General features: G+C 35.8%; 1 protein-coding gene across 1 annotated transcript in view; it reads left to right on the top strand.

The window, feature by feature from the left end:
- Positions 1 to 15,852, top strand: part of TLL1 (tolloid like 1) — a 196,513-nt gene that overhangs the window by 166,085 nt on the left and 14,576 nt on the right. The window contains exons 17-18 of the mRNA XM_004433468.3: positions 3,318 to 3,443; positions 6,075 to 6,202. Coding sequence (XP_004433525.1) covers positions 3,318 to 3,443; positions 6,075 to 6,202 — 254 coding nt within the window. The remainder of the gene's footprint in view (positions 1 to 3,317; positions 3,444 to 6,074; positions 6,203 to 15,852) is intronic.

Genomic DNA, 15,852 nt, shown 5'->3' with positions numbered 1-15,852 from the left:
GTCCATTCCAAAGAAGGAGGCTAATTTCCATCTGCAGAAAATAAATGTTTTTATTTCTACTCAAAAAAAATTTGTTTCTTTCACTAATAAAAACTACTTTTAAAAATTTGGCCTACAGTATGAAAATGCTAGAAAATTTCAAATGAATTATTGATAGAGTTTTTAGTTATTGAATTTATTATGCAGACATTCTGAGAAATATTTAAAACTCTGCATCCTCCTCCCTTCTCTCCTTTGGATTCTCATTGTTCAAAATATTTGTAGTTTCTGTCCAAAGAGGAGAAAGGAAAAGAAAGTGAAAACATACTCATGTTTGCTAATAGCTGTTTTCCCCTAGTTTGATGACCTTTTATACATAAGTCCAGAATATATTTGTGGAACTCATCTTTTATGATGTTACTGTTTCTCATCAACATCATCAAACAAGCATTTAAAAAATAATCACACTATGTTCACTGCTCCCTGGACAACTTAAAATATTAAGTTAAATAAATAGCTTTTTTGTCTGCATGATGTAAAACATCTGAATAATTTTAAGTATTCCCATGTTTACTGAAATTTTCTGTTTTCATATGACTATTTGACATGTGGAGGCACAGTTTTATATGCTACTTTGCTGGGCATGATAACTTTCCTCTGCTGCTTTGAGTTACTGTTTTGATTAATTCAATTTTGAATTCTAGCTAAACTTTAGATTAACCTATACACATATTCTTGCAATGTATTTGATAACTCTTAATTTTCATGTGGCATTGATTATATCAGGCAACATTAGATGTGGGGATGGAGGCAGGGAATATCAATCAACCGGGAAACTGAAAAATAACAGATACTCAGACCATAATTTCTATATAAAATCACCTTCTTTCTCCTCCCTCTCCTCCTCTTCTTCTACTCCTTCATCTTCCTTCTCCTCTAAAAATTATTTTTAAATTATTATTATTTTTCTGGCACAACAGAAATAAGAATAAGTGGCTACAAAAAACTACAATTTACATATGATTGGTTTCACTTTCAACTTTATTTCTCTTTAGTTATCATTACCACAAGTTGGATTATGTTCTATCAAATCTTAAGAAAATAATTCTCCATATATAAGCTAGTAGATAAGCTAGTGACTTGAGATTTCCATTAGAATGAAGTTTAAATGTTAGCAGTATTTCATGTATTGGATTTTTTTTTCATTATAAAATGACTATGGATTTCAAAACTCAACAATTTAATAACTTGTATTCATGTTTGTATTTTAACATCTTTATATCTCTCATGTATGGCAATCCAAACAGGTCCAGATAAAAGAATGATTCAGGCAGTCCCCGCCGCCATAGGGTTTGTCACTGAGCAGTTAATCTGTTTACCAGTCAGTTGCAAATGTGAACTAATTTTCTCTAAACGTCTTTGCTTACAATTCTTAGATTTACAACCAGCTCTCAAAAGTCTGGTTGACCTGGTTAGTACAACTAACATTCATTCTATCAGGTTTTATTTTAAGTACACCAAACTATCATTATATAAACGCTTTCATAGGAAATGTGTCTATTTCAGAGTAAGTAATTCTGGCACTAGAAATTTTTAAATTGGCTCTTTCCATTTAACAAAGATGAAATGTATTTCTACATCCACTCATGAGGAAGTATTTTTCTGAAGCATCTTAAGAGCCTCTGGGAAAGTTGCATTAAAACAATAAATTTAAATCATTTACTGCTTGACTGTCTGAGTTAGAAAATGCAGGTAGCTGATACCATGGGGTGGGAAGTGTAGTTTCCCATCCACCCATTCTGCACGGGTCATTCATAACTCACAAACTATAATTTTCACTGTTGATACAGTTAAGGGAACCGGGCTTCCAAATTATTATGAATTTCGCTAAAATTAATTTTACAAGACTAATTCTCTATTCTTATTTGTTATCCATTTTGGTGTTTGATGCTCTTTTAGAGAATAATCTTCTTTATTCTGCATTTTTTTTTTGCTTGGTCTTCATACTAAGTGTTAGAAGAATAATGGAAGAATTAAGGATAGATAAAGAACACATAAATCACAGATATACTGATTCTGATATATTCTTTAGAACTTTGGGACTGCCTGTATGTATTTGGAATATTCTGATATTGCCAATGCATGAATATATTCTAGGAGCATGTGTGCTATGTCATGTAATCAGTCTCCGAAAGGGGAAAAATAGATGTGTCCTTAAAAATTACTATCAGATTCTTTGATAAAAGTATCTTTCCTAAACCCATCTGCATAATGTCAATATTGATTTGATAAGAAAGAAAAAATAGCATTTGTGTGTTACCAGATTCTCACTAGAAAAATCAGTTGACAGTGTAAATTTTGAATTCAGCCTCACCTCTGATATGATTGTCTTATGTCCTTTTTGTTCTCTATGCTGTGGGAGTGATGCAAGTCTGAATGAGGTGTCATCATATATGTGTGTCAGGGGCAATCTGCCAGTTTTGACTTTAATGGACAAGCCAGCCATGGAATGACAGCTGAGTGACATAATATGGTGGCTGATGCCTCTCGCTGGCTTGACTGCCTGCTAATCTAGTTTGGCTTTTACCCCTGGACTGAATTTGTTGGCACTTTCTTAAAGCTCTTATTTCCTGTCCTGACCTGTACTTCTAGCACACTAAAAGCCCTTTTAGGGAATTACTTATTAATAAACTGGTCTGCTGGAATAGATTTAAGATATATAAATTAAGGAGAAACTTCTTTAGGATAGTCTAATGATGCCTTTTTCTGTCTTGGAATATTATGAAATGTCCAGATTCATTAATGCTAAGCATAACTGCAGAGTTAATGAAAAAAATCAACTACAGTAGTTATACTGAGTGATTTTTTTTTAAAGTGATTACACACAAATCTTGGAACCTTGTTTAGCCTCTGTCTATATACCATGGTTAATATATTGAAGGATTTCCATTTCTTGCATTTATTCAAACTACTCACAGTTTTACATTTATTTTTTTAAATTGGCAATAAATGTTCAGGATTAGTTGGAAAAAGATTCCTTCATTTCCTCTCACCTACTCAAAACTTCTACTCCAGCACAGGAGCGAAAGAGGATTACAACCTGTCATCCTCACACAAATGGTCTTGGAAACTCAATTCATGGTACAAGGCTCCAAGCTAAACAAGGAGAGGGTAGAACTAAGACACTATAAATTTTTTGATTTTTGTTTTATGTTGGGAACAGGGAAAGCTGTGACTTAGTTTACCCTTTGCCGGTGTTAACCACAGCTAAACGACTCTCCTGTGAAGTTTTTGGTTTTAAAGCTACTTACTAAACTATGGGGCTATCTCTTTGCTAGACAAAGACGAATGCTCTAAGGATAATGGCGGCTGTCAACACGAGTGTGTCAACACAATGGGAAGCTACGTGTGTCAGTGCCGTAATGGATTTGTGCTGCATGAAAATAAACATGACTGCAAGGAAGGTATGAAAGGAGTGTTCTTTTCTCGACAACATCTAGAATTTCATGCTATTTGAGTAAAGCACTGCTTCCAGGTAGAGGTAATCATATCAATGAGTGATATCATTGTTGACAATTCAAATGTCCAAAAAGAAAAATATGTGCAGTGTTTAAAGATCCAAGGCATACTATTGGAAAGCTCGTGTTATCTAAAGGTTCTGCACTTCACACATGGGTGGCATTAGAATAACTTTGTATAACAGACATAGAAGCTGCTGTGATGCCATCTGGCAGCCAGAAAAGCACATTATCCCTGGTCTTTATAGAACAGACCTTATAACAGTCTTCATATTTAAACTTAAATTCTGCTACATGTTTTGCATTTGGTTAATTTCCCCCCCCCCAAATATCTCATATATGTGCTATATGAGTGATGCTGCTTTAAATACCAGGAGTATCAACTCAAATGCCTACCAGAGGAAAGACATTTGAAAATGGTAGCTTCTTTGCCATTTAAAGTTTTAAGTCATGGTTTTGGCCAAAAAAAAAAAAAAAGAAAGCATACTAGTAGCACAATAGTAGCCTACTAGTTTTTGGCCCCAAGGCCTTACAGTATTCCAGGAGCATGTGAGCAAGATTTTATTAAAAAAAATTATCTTAATCTCTTCAGCCAATATAAGCTAGATGGGAACAGGAAATAGTTGTTCAGTTCTTATTTCTTCCTTCAAGGGTCTGATCTTGAGTTTTCTACTTAACTTGTATTTATGCCTATTTTGAAAGAATTACTAAGGCATATATTATAACTTTAGTCATTAGCACATGCAGATTGGTGAGTATTTGACTAAAACCACAGTTAGATAGCAACTGTTTGTATGCATATTCGAATACTACAGAATATCATGAATTGACCCATGTTCCATTCTGTTCTATTCAAATATTGTCATGTGTCAGGGGTCTTTTTCTTCTTTTCACTAAGCTAATGACATTGCCCAGAATCATATGCAAGCAGGATTTTTTTCTCTTTTTGCTTTCACGTTTGAGCGTAAACTCATGAGGATTCTGATATTTGTAACGTGGTAAAGTATTCTATTAAATCAACAGGCTGGGGAATAGGGCCAGTTATTTTGCAGATATGGAAGGTAATTCAGAGAAAAAAAGAGACAACTTTTGCAAAGTATGCGTGTAGCCCATGGCTCACAGGTAGCAAGTAAATTAGCCTAAGTCTCTGTTCATTACAGTAAATATTTTCCAGAAAAGATTTTATAGGAAAGTTCCTTTTAGATAGAACTATATGCAGGTACCCCTAATAAAGTTCATTTTCACTGCTAGCAAAGGGGTTGGATCATCTTTTACCTTTCCTGTAATAGGGGCACTTTCTACAGTTTAGCAGTGAGCTTCTTAGCTTTGTCTCAGAGGCTGTTTGCCAGATCCTGGAGACTCCACATTTCATATGGCAAGGCAAAGACAAGAATAATGAAATTTAGAAAACCCTTGTCAAGACAGGATCTAGATTTTAAGGCTATTGCCTTGCTACGTCATCCTATATTCTTTGAAAGGAGCTGAAATTCATCTCTTTTAGTATTCCTCTGTTGCGAATCCAAATCTCCCTGTGGAAACCTTGCACAATTAAGATAAAGGGCTCGTACTAGGACTGCAACAACAGCACAATAATGTTGGGCAATGTTGGTAAGATGCCCAACATCTTACCCTGTTGTGCAGCCCTGCAGTGTAACAGGTGTCTTGTCCATATGGTGAAGAATTCTACCCAAAGAGATTTCTTGGAAAATTTCAGAGACTAATTGTGTTTTAGAACGGATACACAAAACATAACAAATAATTCCCAGTCTAAACCAGGAGGTGTAGGGCACTGCTTCGCAAATTATATAGAATGAACACAGCCTGAGGATATTAAATATTTTTAAAGTTTGACGTTAATAATACAGAATGGTCCCCTCTAAGATGAAGTTATTTTAGTTGTGAAAAACCTAAAAGAAATTTCATGTTAACTGAATGAGATATTCTTTGAAATTAGTTCAGAAGCTCTCTCCATGGCTAGTAGCTGTTCACTTATTTTTACCCTTAGCGCTTCATTTTATTTTGATGAAATTAGGGTTAACTTACTTTAGCAGCTAAAATTATGATTTAGGTATTCAAGTGTATACTTTAAGGGAGAGAGAAAATGTAAATATATGATTCATAAAGTGTCTTAATGATGTTAATTAGCTGTAAATGATGTTTCTGTTAATAGAAAAAAAATGATTTGAAAATGGCATAGTCCATTGATTTTTGTTTATGGCATTACATTAAATATTTTGCACATACCAAGTTTTGATATCCTTGATTGTCAATATATGTTGCTTTGTTAAAATCTGAGCTTACAGATCCAGCAGTTTAAAGTAGTTCATTTTCTTTTAGGCATTTGTCTAATTCATTGTAAACACTTAATTTCTTGTGAGCAAGAAAACAAACATCGCTTGATTATGCTTAGCAACATGTTTGCCAAAGCAGATGAATATGATAACAGAGACCGGAGTGATGATTAGTTAGTATTCAACAAAATCTTTCAGCAGGATAGTGGGTAAATAGACTGCTTTCTTGCTGGCCCCATCCTGGGCTAGATTTCCACACTGATTGATATTATTGTTATTGGCACAGCTGAGTGTGAACAGAAGATCCACAGTCCAAGTGGCTTCATCACCAGTCCCAACTGGCCAGACAAGTACCCAAGCAGGAAGGAATGCACATGGGAAATCAGTGCCACTCCCGGCCATCGAATCAAATTAGTAAGTGAGCACATCCTTCTTCTTTCTGTTAAGCTGACTGCCCGTGTCTTTCATGGCTAGCACATGGAAGTAAAATGAATGTTTATTTAATTGAATTGAATTAGTAGGCAGAGGAAGATTTTCTTTCTCGTGACTTCCTACTAACACTTATAAATAAACCCCTGATTTCCTAGATCAAGGTGATGGGAACGGTAGCTGTGTAGTCTCATATAGTGTTCTTATCCTGGATGCTTTAAAAGGCATTACCAAAGTTACTGCAAAACAGTAGGCTCTACGTCCTAATATGTTCTTGGAAATGATGTTTCCAAGTGGAGAAAATAAACGAAGGAACAAAAAAATTAGAAATTCAACAAGAAAGCAATAAAATAAGTATTCACTTAAACATAGCATAGTAAATTATACTAGTTGTATCAATTCTGTATGCCTCATATACAAAATATATATATTTTTTGTAATAAAATTAATATTATAGTCTTGTGGTTTGTGGAATATTATTTTTGCATAACATAGTTGCCCTCTTTAGATGGATACTGATATTCTTAGACTTCTCCCGAATTCAAATATGAATGTAATGTTTGTCCTCCCCCCTGTGTTCTTTGAGTCTTGTATTCTCTCCTGGTCATCTGATAGCATATATTAAATTTCATTATATGCTACAGAATACTTGAAGAATATAATTTAAAGAAATAAAATCGTAGCAATATAAGAATTCTAACAATTTCCTGCAGTATACTGTTGTCAGAAGCAGGAGAGAATGCCAGCTAGTAAGGCTCAGGACAGTCTAGAAGGCACTATAATCAAAGAGAAGAAATTGCCTTGTGAATAAGGCTGTCAGTCCATGGTAGCTTACTGGACCAGTCTAGCCATAAAGTTAATTATAATATTCTGTTTAAACCCTTTCTTTCAGTGAATTTTTTTTTGTTATTGTTGCTTTGGCCAACAAAGAAGCCTTATTCATATGCAGCATTATAATAATAAAATTAGAGACAGTCACTGAGACATTCATATTCCTATTGTGAGTCCTTTCAATCACGATATTTGCAAAATATCAGTAAATGACTTTCCAAACAGAGACATCAATTCGCTTCAGCCAATCTTTGGAAGGATGCTAGATGCTAAGATGACAGCACTGTAGGAACTTGATTGCTTTCCAGTCCTGTCCAAGGTCCTGATTGAGAGGATCACTCTCTGAAGCTTATGGGCTCAGACATAGAGGCTGAATTCTTTTAACATCCATTTAGCTAAAGGAGTTGGTAAAATGGATTTTCCTAAAGACATTCTTTTGTACAGATCCAAATTCTGTCTGGTATCGTATTCCTTCTCTTTGAAGAATTTCCTTTTATATTTTGTGTAGAGTATCACTGCTCAAAGATATTTTCATTGGATATGGAATTCTAGGATAACAATTTTATTTTCCTGTCTGCAGTTTAAACATCTGACTCCATTATTTTCTGGCTTTCATAGTTTCTAATAAGTCTGTTGTAATCTTAGTTTTGTTTCTGTGGAAGTAATGATTCTTTTTTTTTTCTCCTATAGCTGCCTTCAACATTTTTTTATCAGCAGTTTAAACATAATATATCTAGGGGTGTGCATGTGTGTGTGTGTGTTTGGGTGTGTGTGTATGTCTGTCTAGTAATTTATCCTCAGAATTCTCTGAATTTCTTGCATCTCTATTGTGGTATCTGTCATGAATTTTCAAAAATTCTTGACCATTATTTCTTTACAAAATTCTTCTGCACTATTGTCTCTCTTCTCCTTCTGGGATTCAAATTACATATATGCTAGATTGTTTCATATTATGCCATAGCTCTTGGATGCTCTGTTATTTTTTGTCACTCTTTGAGTTCAAGTTTGAGTAAATTCTATGGACTTATCTTCAAGTTCGGTGATTGTTTCTTCAGCTGTCCTGAGTCTACTGGTGAGCTTGTCAAAGGCATTCTCTTTCCTCTCTTATCATGTTTTTTATTTCTAGCATTTCCGTTTGACTCATTATTATAGTTCCCATATGTATTAGCTTGCTCAGGCTACCATAACAAAATACCACAGACTGAGTGGCTAAAACAACAAAAACTTATTTTCTCACAGTTCTAGAAGCTGTAAGTCCAAGATCAAGGTGCTGTCAAGGTTACTGTCTGGTGAGGCCTCTTTTCCTGGCTTGTAGATGGCCACTTCATTGCTATGTCCTCACATGGTCTTTTCTCTGTTTGTGCCTGGAAAGAGAGAGAGCTCTCATGTCTCTTCATCTTCTTACAAAGACACTAGCTCTGTGGGATTAGGGCCTCACCCTGTTGACCTCATTTACCTTGCTCACCTCCCTAAAAGACCTATGTCCAAATGCAGTCACATTGAGGGTTAGGACTTCAATGTACGAATTTTGGGGGGAACACAATTCAGTCCATAACACCATCAGTCTGCTGAAATTTCCTATCTGTTCTTGCATGTTGTCTCTATTTTCACTAGAATCTTTAGCATATTAATCATAGTTACTTTAAATTCCATTTGATAGTTTGAACAAAGGGGTCATGTTTAAGTCTGTTCTGTTGATTATTTTGTCTCTTAACATTGTTGCTTTTTTCTTGCTTTTTTGTGTGTCATCTAATTTTTGATTAAACACCAGACGTGTATAACAGTAGGGACTTTATGTCTGGAAGTGGACACATGTCTTCTGTTAGGCTATTAGTGTATGTGTGTGTAGGAGGGGATATTGTTCAGTGAATCTAGTCAGTAATTAAGTTGAGTTTGTATTTTCTCATTCCTATGATTACCTTCACTGTACCGTTAGCTTCAAATTCCTTTTTCTTAGATTGGATTTTAGAGGCATTTTCTCAATGTTTCTCCTTCATCTTTAGCTTCCCCATTCATCTCTACTGTGAATTGTGTCCCCCTCCACACTTTTTTCCTCCCCCAGTGGTAGACCAAAATTGCTTATTACTTAGTGCTTGCTAGTCTGGTGGTGAGGGCAAGGGGTTCTCTAGTTTGAGTACAGCCTTTGCCTTAGACAGGCTCTGTGTTTTTAGCTCTTAGAGATGGCATTTTCAGTGGTCCTGCCTCTTCTCTCTGTGGCAGCCAAACTCCATCTTAGGGCTCTGTTTTGTCTTCCATGGGAGAGTTTCTTTTCCCTCTCCCCATTGTAGCAGATCTCTAATGTAATTGGTATAGGAACCTGTGTCCAGGACTTCTTCAGGAGTAGAAGTTTTTTTTTAACCTTTCCCCTGGCTACAGTGGGTCTGTACCTTTGCCCTGGTGGTGACAGAGTTTTCTGCTCCTCCCCCAGAGGCTCAAGGCTTTGTTTTCCACAGAAGGATTGCAGCAGGGCTTCATGCTTTTCTCACAGCGGTGACCACTTACCCCCTCCAAACCTGCAACACCAAGGAAGGCACTTGCCTATCTCGTGCTCTGCCCACAATCTTTCTCATAAGCAGGAGATTGAGGTCCATGGAGAAGAGTCTGTGAATGGGTGCAAACTCCCCTTGTCTGCAGCTCCCAGGGGTTCTATACGCTTACCCTAGTCCACATGTGACCCTCACCAATCCATTAAAAATTGTTTGAATGCTTCCTACTTAGTTATGTGGCACGCAACATCTCTTCCTTCTGTAGTCTGTCACTGTGAGCATGTGCTTGTGTCTCATCTCTCCTTGGAGGAGCCTGAGATTCAGTGGATTTGATAACTGTTTGATTGACTGGTGACTTCAGCTCTTTGATGTGTTCAGCAAAGTCATGATTTTTTCTGTTTACATGGATTTTTCTTGTTAGGGTAGAAGCAGCACTAGTTCCAGCTTTCTACGTCCAAGAGGAAATAGAATTCCTCATATATCCCAATTTAAAAAATGGTAATACTGTATTTGTTCTCAATGATATACCTTTCAGCTTATTGAACATCCCTTTCAATTCTAGAAGAATCTGTTCCTTCACAAATTACAGGCTTCATTTTTCATGCAAATATTCCACTTGAGGATCAGGACGTAAACCATGTCTGTTCAACAATGGTCATACTTGCTAGTATCCCAAGAAGGTATTTTCAGAAGGAAAATGAGAGCTTTAATGCAAATATTGATCTTTGTTTTAAGTATTTGATTTTGTAATCTTTGTAGAAGTAGTTACAGTCTAAGCCAGATTTTTTCAAATATTAGCATGCATCAGAATTACATGGAAAACTTGTTAAAATACACACTTTTTTCACTCCAAAGTTTCTGAATCCGAGTGTAATATTGATTGCACTCTCTCATCTCATTAATTATGTTCATATACAACCTAACTCTCAATATCACTAAGAATCAGAATCAGTAGAAAGTGTCTCAACAGATTTGCCACCAACTTCAAGTGATATTTTAGTTCTATATTTTTTAACTCTTACCATTTTGTCATTATTGTTGCTTATGTTTACTATGATTGTCTCCCTGCTTATAATATAACTGTTAACTAATCTTATCTACTTTAAAACTGAAATCAGTATCAGTTACAAGCCAATGGACATTTGGCCAACACTGTTTATAATACCAATTCAAACCATTCCATCACCTACCTATATCCTTTGATATTTATTATATAGGAGATTTCATCAAGAAGATACATTGTTTAAAATAAGTGCATTTTGCTTGGTTTCTTTAGGATCCTTAATTTTCATGTAAGAACTTGAACCCAGATAGATAGTTCGTTACAAGCTAGTCTCTTTATGGGCCAGAGCTAAGAGGAAAGGCAAAGAAAACATTTGGTGTCCCTGTCTACACCATGGAGCTTTCTTTACAACTAATAGATTGTTACTCCTACCTTAGGCTGCGTGGAAAAATAAGGAAACATTTCACCTATTCATATAGAAGCAAAGAAAAAGAAATTGTCCCTGAAGACATTTTCATGAGATATGAAAAAAAAAAAAAACACCTCGTTTGTGAATTTTGAGAGGCTCACTGTTCTGTCTAGCCCAAATATTTCTTTAACTTGATATAGAGTTGTGTTGAGTGACACGCAAGTAGTGGCTTGTGGGTATAAGTAAGCCTTCTTTCACTGTGTCTGAGATAACCATTATTTTAGTTAACTGGTTTGTTTGTAAGACTACAGATATTAAGCCTATTTAGATAATCTTGCAATTATGAAGTAAGAGGAATTATGATAAAATTCAGTGCCTTTTGTGGAGATACAGGCATTCTTATACATAGTATTTATTTACCATAAGTATGTTCAGTTCACAGTGTGAGTGTCCATATCTAATGTATGTTATTGTACAATAATAAAAGGACTGAACTATCATTAGTGGTTAGTTTATTATAGATGTACAGAAATTTAAGGCTTTTGGGATTATAATGCAGTTATTCTCTTTCATGCACTAGTTATCTATTTCTAGTTATAAATATCTAGTTCAGATTATCTATTGCTTTGTAATGAACTAACCCAAAACCTCATGGCTCAAAACAAGCACCATTTTATTATATCCCATGGTTTGGGGGAAACGCAGTCATGATTTGAGTAGTACTTTGCTGGGAATTCTTCTGTTGCCCATGGCATTGATTGAGGTCAGTCAGTGATGTTCACCTGGGGAATGTTCTGGTTTAGAGTCAAGGTGGTTTTAATTGTATGTCTGTCATGTTGGTGGGGACGACTGGAAGTCTGACTCAGCTAGGACAGTCAGAGCACCTACACATGACCATTCCAGCATGGTGGTCTCAGAGGAACCATAATCTTTATGTGGTTGTTCTGAGTCCCCAAAGAGGGTTTCAGGAGGCCCAGGGGAACATCTCAAAAGCCCGTGAACGTTACCTCTGCATATTCTATTGGGAAAGCAAATCATGAAGACTGGCCCGGATTGAAGGGGAAAAGAATTAGACTTCATCTCTCAATAGGAGGAATAGCCATCTTTAATCCCACATGTGCATTTAAATACTTGAGACTGCACATATTCAGGGAAGTAAAGGTAACACAAATGAGTTACAGCTTATACTCCCCTGACGAGTTTGCTCTAGATGAAGTCCAGAATGTGTAGCCAAAATACTATTAGGTTGTAGTATACCACCTGGTGTATAAACAGGAAATTTTTTAATGCCACGGTACATACTGTCCAGTAATATAAAACAGCAATTTGAATATGATAATGACTTAAATTCTGTCTACACTACATAATAAACACACTCATTAATTTTTGTCCCTAAATCATAAATTTCCTATTATAAAGCTCAATAGGAAAATTAAGTAGAGGTGTATTTATGAGTGAGTATATCAGTTCTTGAGGATTTTGTTGTATTCTTGAATATACGTTTTCTGATATATGCTCAGATCTTTGTAAAACTCAGGAATACTATCTTCGTATAAATGCAGTAAGCTAGAGAGCTGGGATCCAGAGAGCCTGGGCATGTCCTTTAAAAAAATTCTAAAATAGGCAGTCTTTCATATGTAATTCTACAAATAAAAATATAAAGTTTCTTAGTTTTCCATTTCTTAAAAGTGTTCTCTAAACAGTAAAATGTAGCTTGACTGGGCACCTCTTGTTCCTCACAAAACTGTACTTGGGCTAAACAGCATTAAGAACTAATGTGTGCATAGTGCTTAATGGTTTCAAAGTGGTATCATGTATATCAACTCAAGTGGGTGTCATAAAATGACACTGATAGATAAGGAAGCAGTCCTAGGCAGTTTAGGTGACTTGAAAAGTCTATAAAGCTTGTAGGAGTCTTAATACCCCCAAGCCCAGGCATTGTCTCTACATTTAATCTTATTTTTCAAGAGGGCACCCTGCATCAGAGAGGAAAGAGATCTATAATTGCTATAGATATGTAACCTATAAATGTGCATGTATGCATACATAATAATTTAAATGGAAAACAATCATATTAGTAAGACAAAGTTACAATGATCAAATAAAACAAAAATACAACAGAGAACTATGGAGGGATTACGAACATATTGTTTGAACTCAAAAAGATTTGGGTCTAGATCCTAGCGCTTCTACTTACTAACCATGTTATCTTGGGAACATATCCTTTTAAAGTCTTGATTTCTTCATCTGGAAATTGGAGTTAATAGTCATGAATTTTGTGTGTGTAGTAAATGAACTTGTATATAAAGTGCTGGGCATAGTGCTTTATTAAATGCCAATAAACAGTGATGTACGATATCCAAATAGTAACCATAATTATGATAATGATTAATAATAAAAATTTTACACCATTTTATTGAATAATTCAACCATGACAAGTTTTTGTGTAGCCTTATGAATTTGAAATTCAATCCTACCAATTAAAAATGTAGCTAAGGATTTCTTGTCAGGAAACTTTTTCTTTAAATGACCAGATAGTAAATATTATAGACTTTGTAGACTACGTGGTCTGTGTCACAATTTAATTCTGCCATTTTAGTGTGAAAGCAGCCATAGACAATACACAAGTGAATGGATGTAGTTGTGTTCCAATAAAAGTTTAATTATAAAAACAGTCTGCAGGCCAGATTTGCCCTGCGGGATTTAGTTTGTTGACCAGAGCTAAGAAGGTTGGGGGTGAGAGTTTGAAATCATGAAGTCATAAGTGTTTGTGCTCATTTTCCCTGAAAATCACAGAGAGTGAAAACATTTGGCCTTACTTTCTCTGGTAGGCAGAATAATGCTTGCCATCCCCCAAAGATGTCCATGTCCTAACCCCCAGAACCTGTGCGTGTGTTAACTTACATGGCAAAAGGAACTGTGGTTAAATTAAGGATCTTGAAATGGAGAGATTATCCTGGAACTGCTGGGTGGGGTGAATGTAATCACAAGGCTCCTTACAAGAGGCGGGCAGGAGGTCAGAGAGGACAGAAAATGCTAAACTGTTGATTTTGAAGATGGAGGAAGGGACATGTGCCAAGGCATAAGGGCAGCCTTTAGAAGCTGGAAAAATGCAAGGAAACAGATTCTCACCCAGGATCTCTAGAAGTAATGTGGCGCTGCCCACCTGTTTTAGACTACTGACCTCCACAGCTCAAGACAATAAATTTGTATTGGGTTAAGCCACTAAGTTTGCGGTAATTTGCCGCAGAGGCAATAGGAAACTAATATATTTGCCTTGGTTTTAGTGTGTGTGTGTGTGTGTGTGTGTGTGTGTGTTTAATCATGAGATGCTGACTGCATGATAATAGCTTTAAAGTAAAAGAAATCTTGGTCAAAAGATACTTGGAAAAAGTCTTCTTACTTGAAAAGGGATAAAATTTCGAATGAATAAATACAAGAATCTATTATTCTTGGCGTCATCCTGTCTTAGTTCCGAGAGACTCAACTGATCATTAAATTTTTGGTACTTTTTCGATACTTTGAATTATTCTTCATTAAAAACAAAACCAAACAAACAAAACAGAAACAAAGTTCCAAGCGTAGGAGCATACAGCAACAAGCTAATGTACTGTGTCGTTTTTATTTGATTTATTATATCCTAGAGTTTTGCTAAGTTACATGGTTGCAGTTTACAGCTTCATATGGGATGTTTAGGAAACAAAAACTCCCACAAGTGTTACATAATTCTCCACCATCAATCCATAAAATCTATATTTGATCGCAGTTATAGAGGACTCATGGAAAAGAAAAGGTCTTTTGAATCAAAAGACTGGGGTTTGTATTCTGCTGTGCCATTTTTTCCAGTGGCCTCTAATCCTTCCAATATCTTGTGGGAAACCAAATGACAGTTCTTACCGAAGACAGGAAAAGGCGAAGGATGGCTGGGACTAGGGAGCTCTGAATCTTATCTCACAGCTGCTCAAATTGCATCAGTCTCTTTAATTCTCTTAGTTTAAATGGTCACCCTGGCTAAATTTTATTTCCGCATTAAGCGCTATCATTTTATTATCTTGTCTTTTGTGAATATACGTAGTGACTTTGAATGGCTTTATCCTTTAACCAGTGCCTGGATTTTCAATAAAAGCACCTCAGTACCTCTTCCTATGAGGAGGCTGCATATGGAAGCCTGGCTGGTGGCCAGCTAGGTAGATTAGGCTTACTTGGGTGTTCCAGAAACACACAGTTATTCTTCCTGCAGCCTAAAATGAGAGTTCAGTTTTATTTCTTTTGAATGGGATTCCTTAATCTCTTAGTTTGCCTTGTGGGAAATGCATTAGATTTCTGGCTAGAGCTCACTATTTGCTTTTTTTGGTCTTTCTAAAACCTAAATTAGTAACTTTAAAATCATAGAAATATAATCATAGAATGAGTAAGGTTTAAATGTTTGAATACCAAAATGTCTATAAAGTCTTAGTAAAATGCTTAAGAAAAATATTTAAAAGTCCAAAAAAAGAGAGCAATGTTTCAGCAGAAATCAGAGTTCCTTACAGCTCCATACGTCAGCTCTGCTAGCTGTCTTGTCCCCATTGTGAAGCTGAAGGACTTTTTGGGACTCTAAGTGTCTTCTGGGGGCAGGGGTCATTTCTGTGGTATTGGTTTCTGGTGGCTGGAAATGTTCACATTCTGCATCATTTAGATATAGAGATTTATGGCTCAGCATGTGTCATAGAATAAGTAATGAATTGTGTATCTCATTTTACTTTGGGAATTCTAAAAAATATTTTTAAAGATTTTCTAATTTCTCATGGGCTTCTGTAATACCTTTCTATGGCCTAGCCGTATTTTTTATTGAGGCAAAGTCACTACATGTGGAGGTCTCTCTATGTGCGTGTCTCTATGATATTAAATGCCAGATGTATGAGAT

This window comes from Ceratotherium simum, chromosome 12, assembly GCF_057802395.1.
Source record: "Ceratotherium simum simum isolate JZ-2026a chromosome 12, ASM5780239v1, whole genome shotgun sequence".
NCBI classification, from domain to species: Eukaryota; Metazoa; Chordata; class Mammalia; order Perissodactyla; family Rhinocerotidae; genus Ceratotherium; species Ceratotherium simum.
This window is presented reverse-complemented; position numbering and strand designations above follow the sequence as displayed.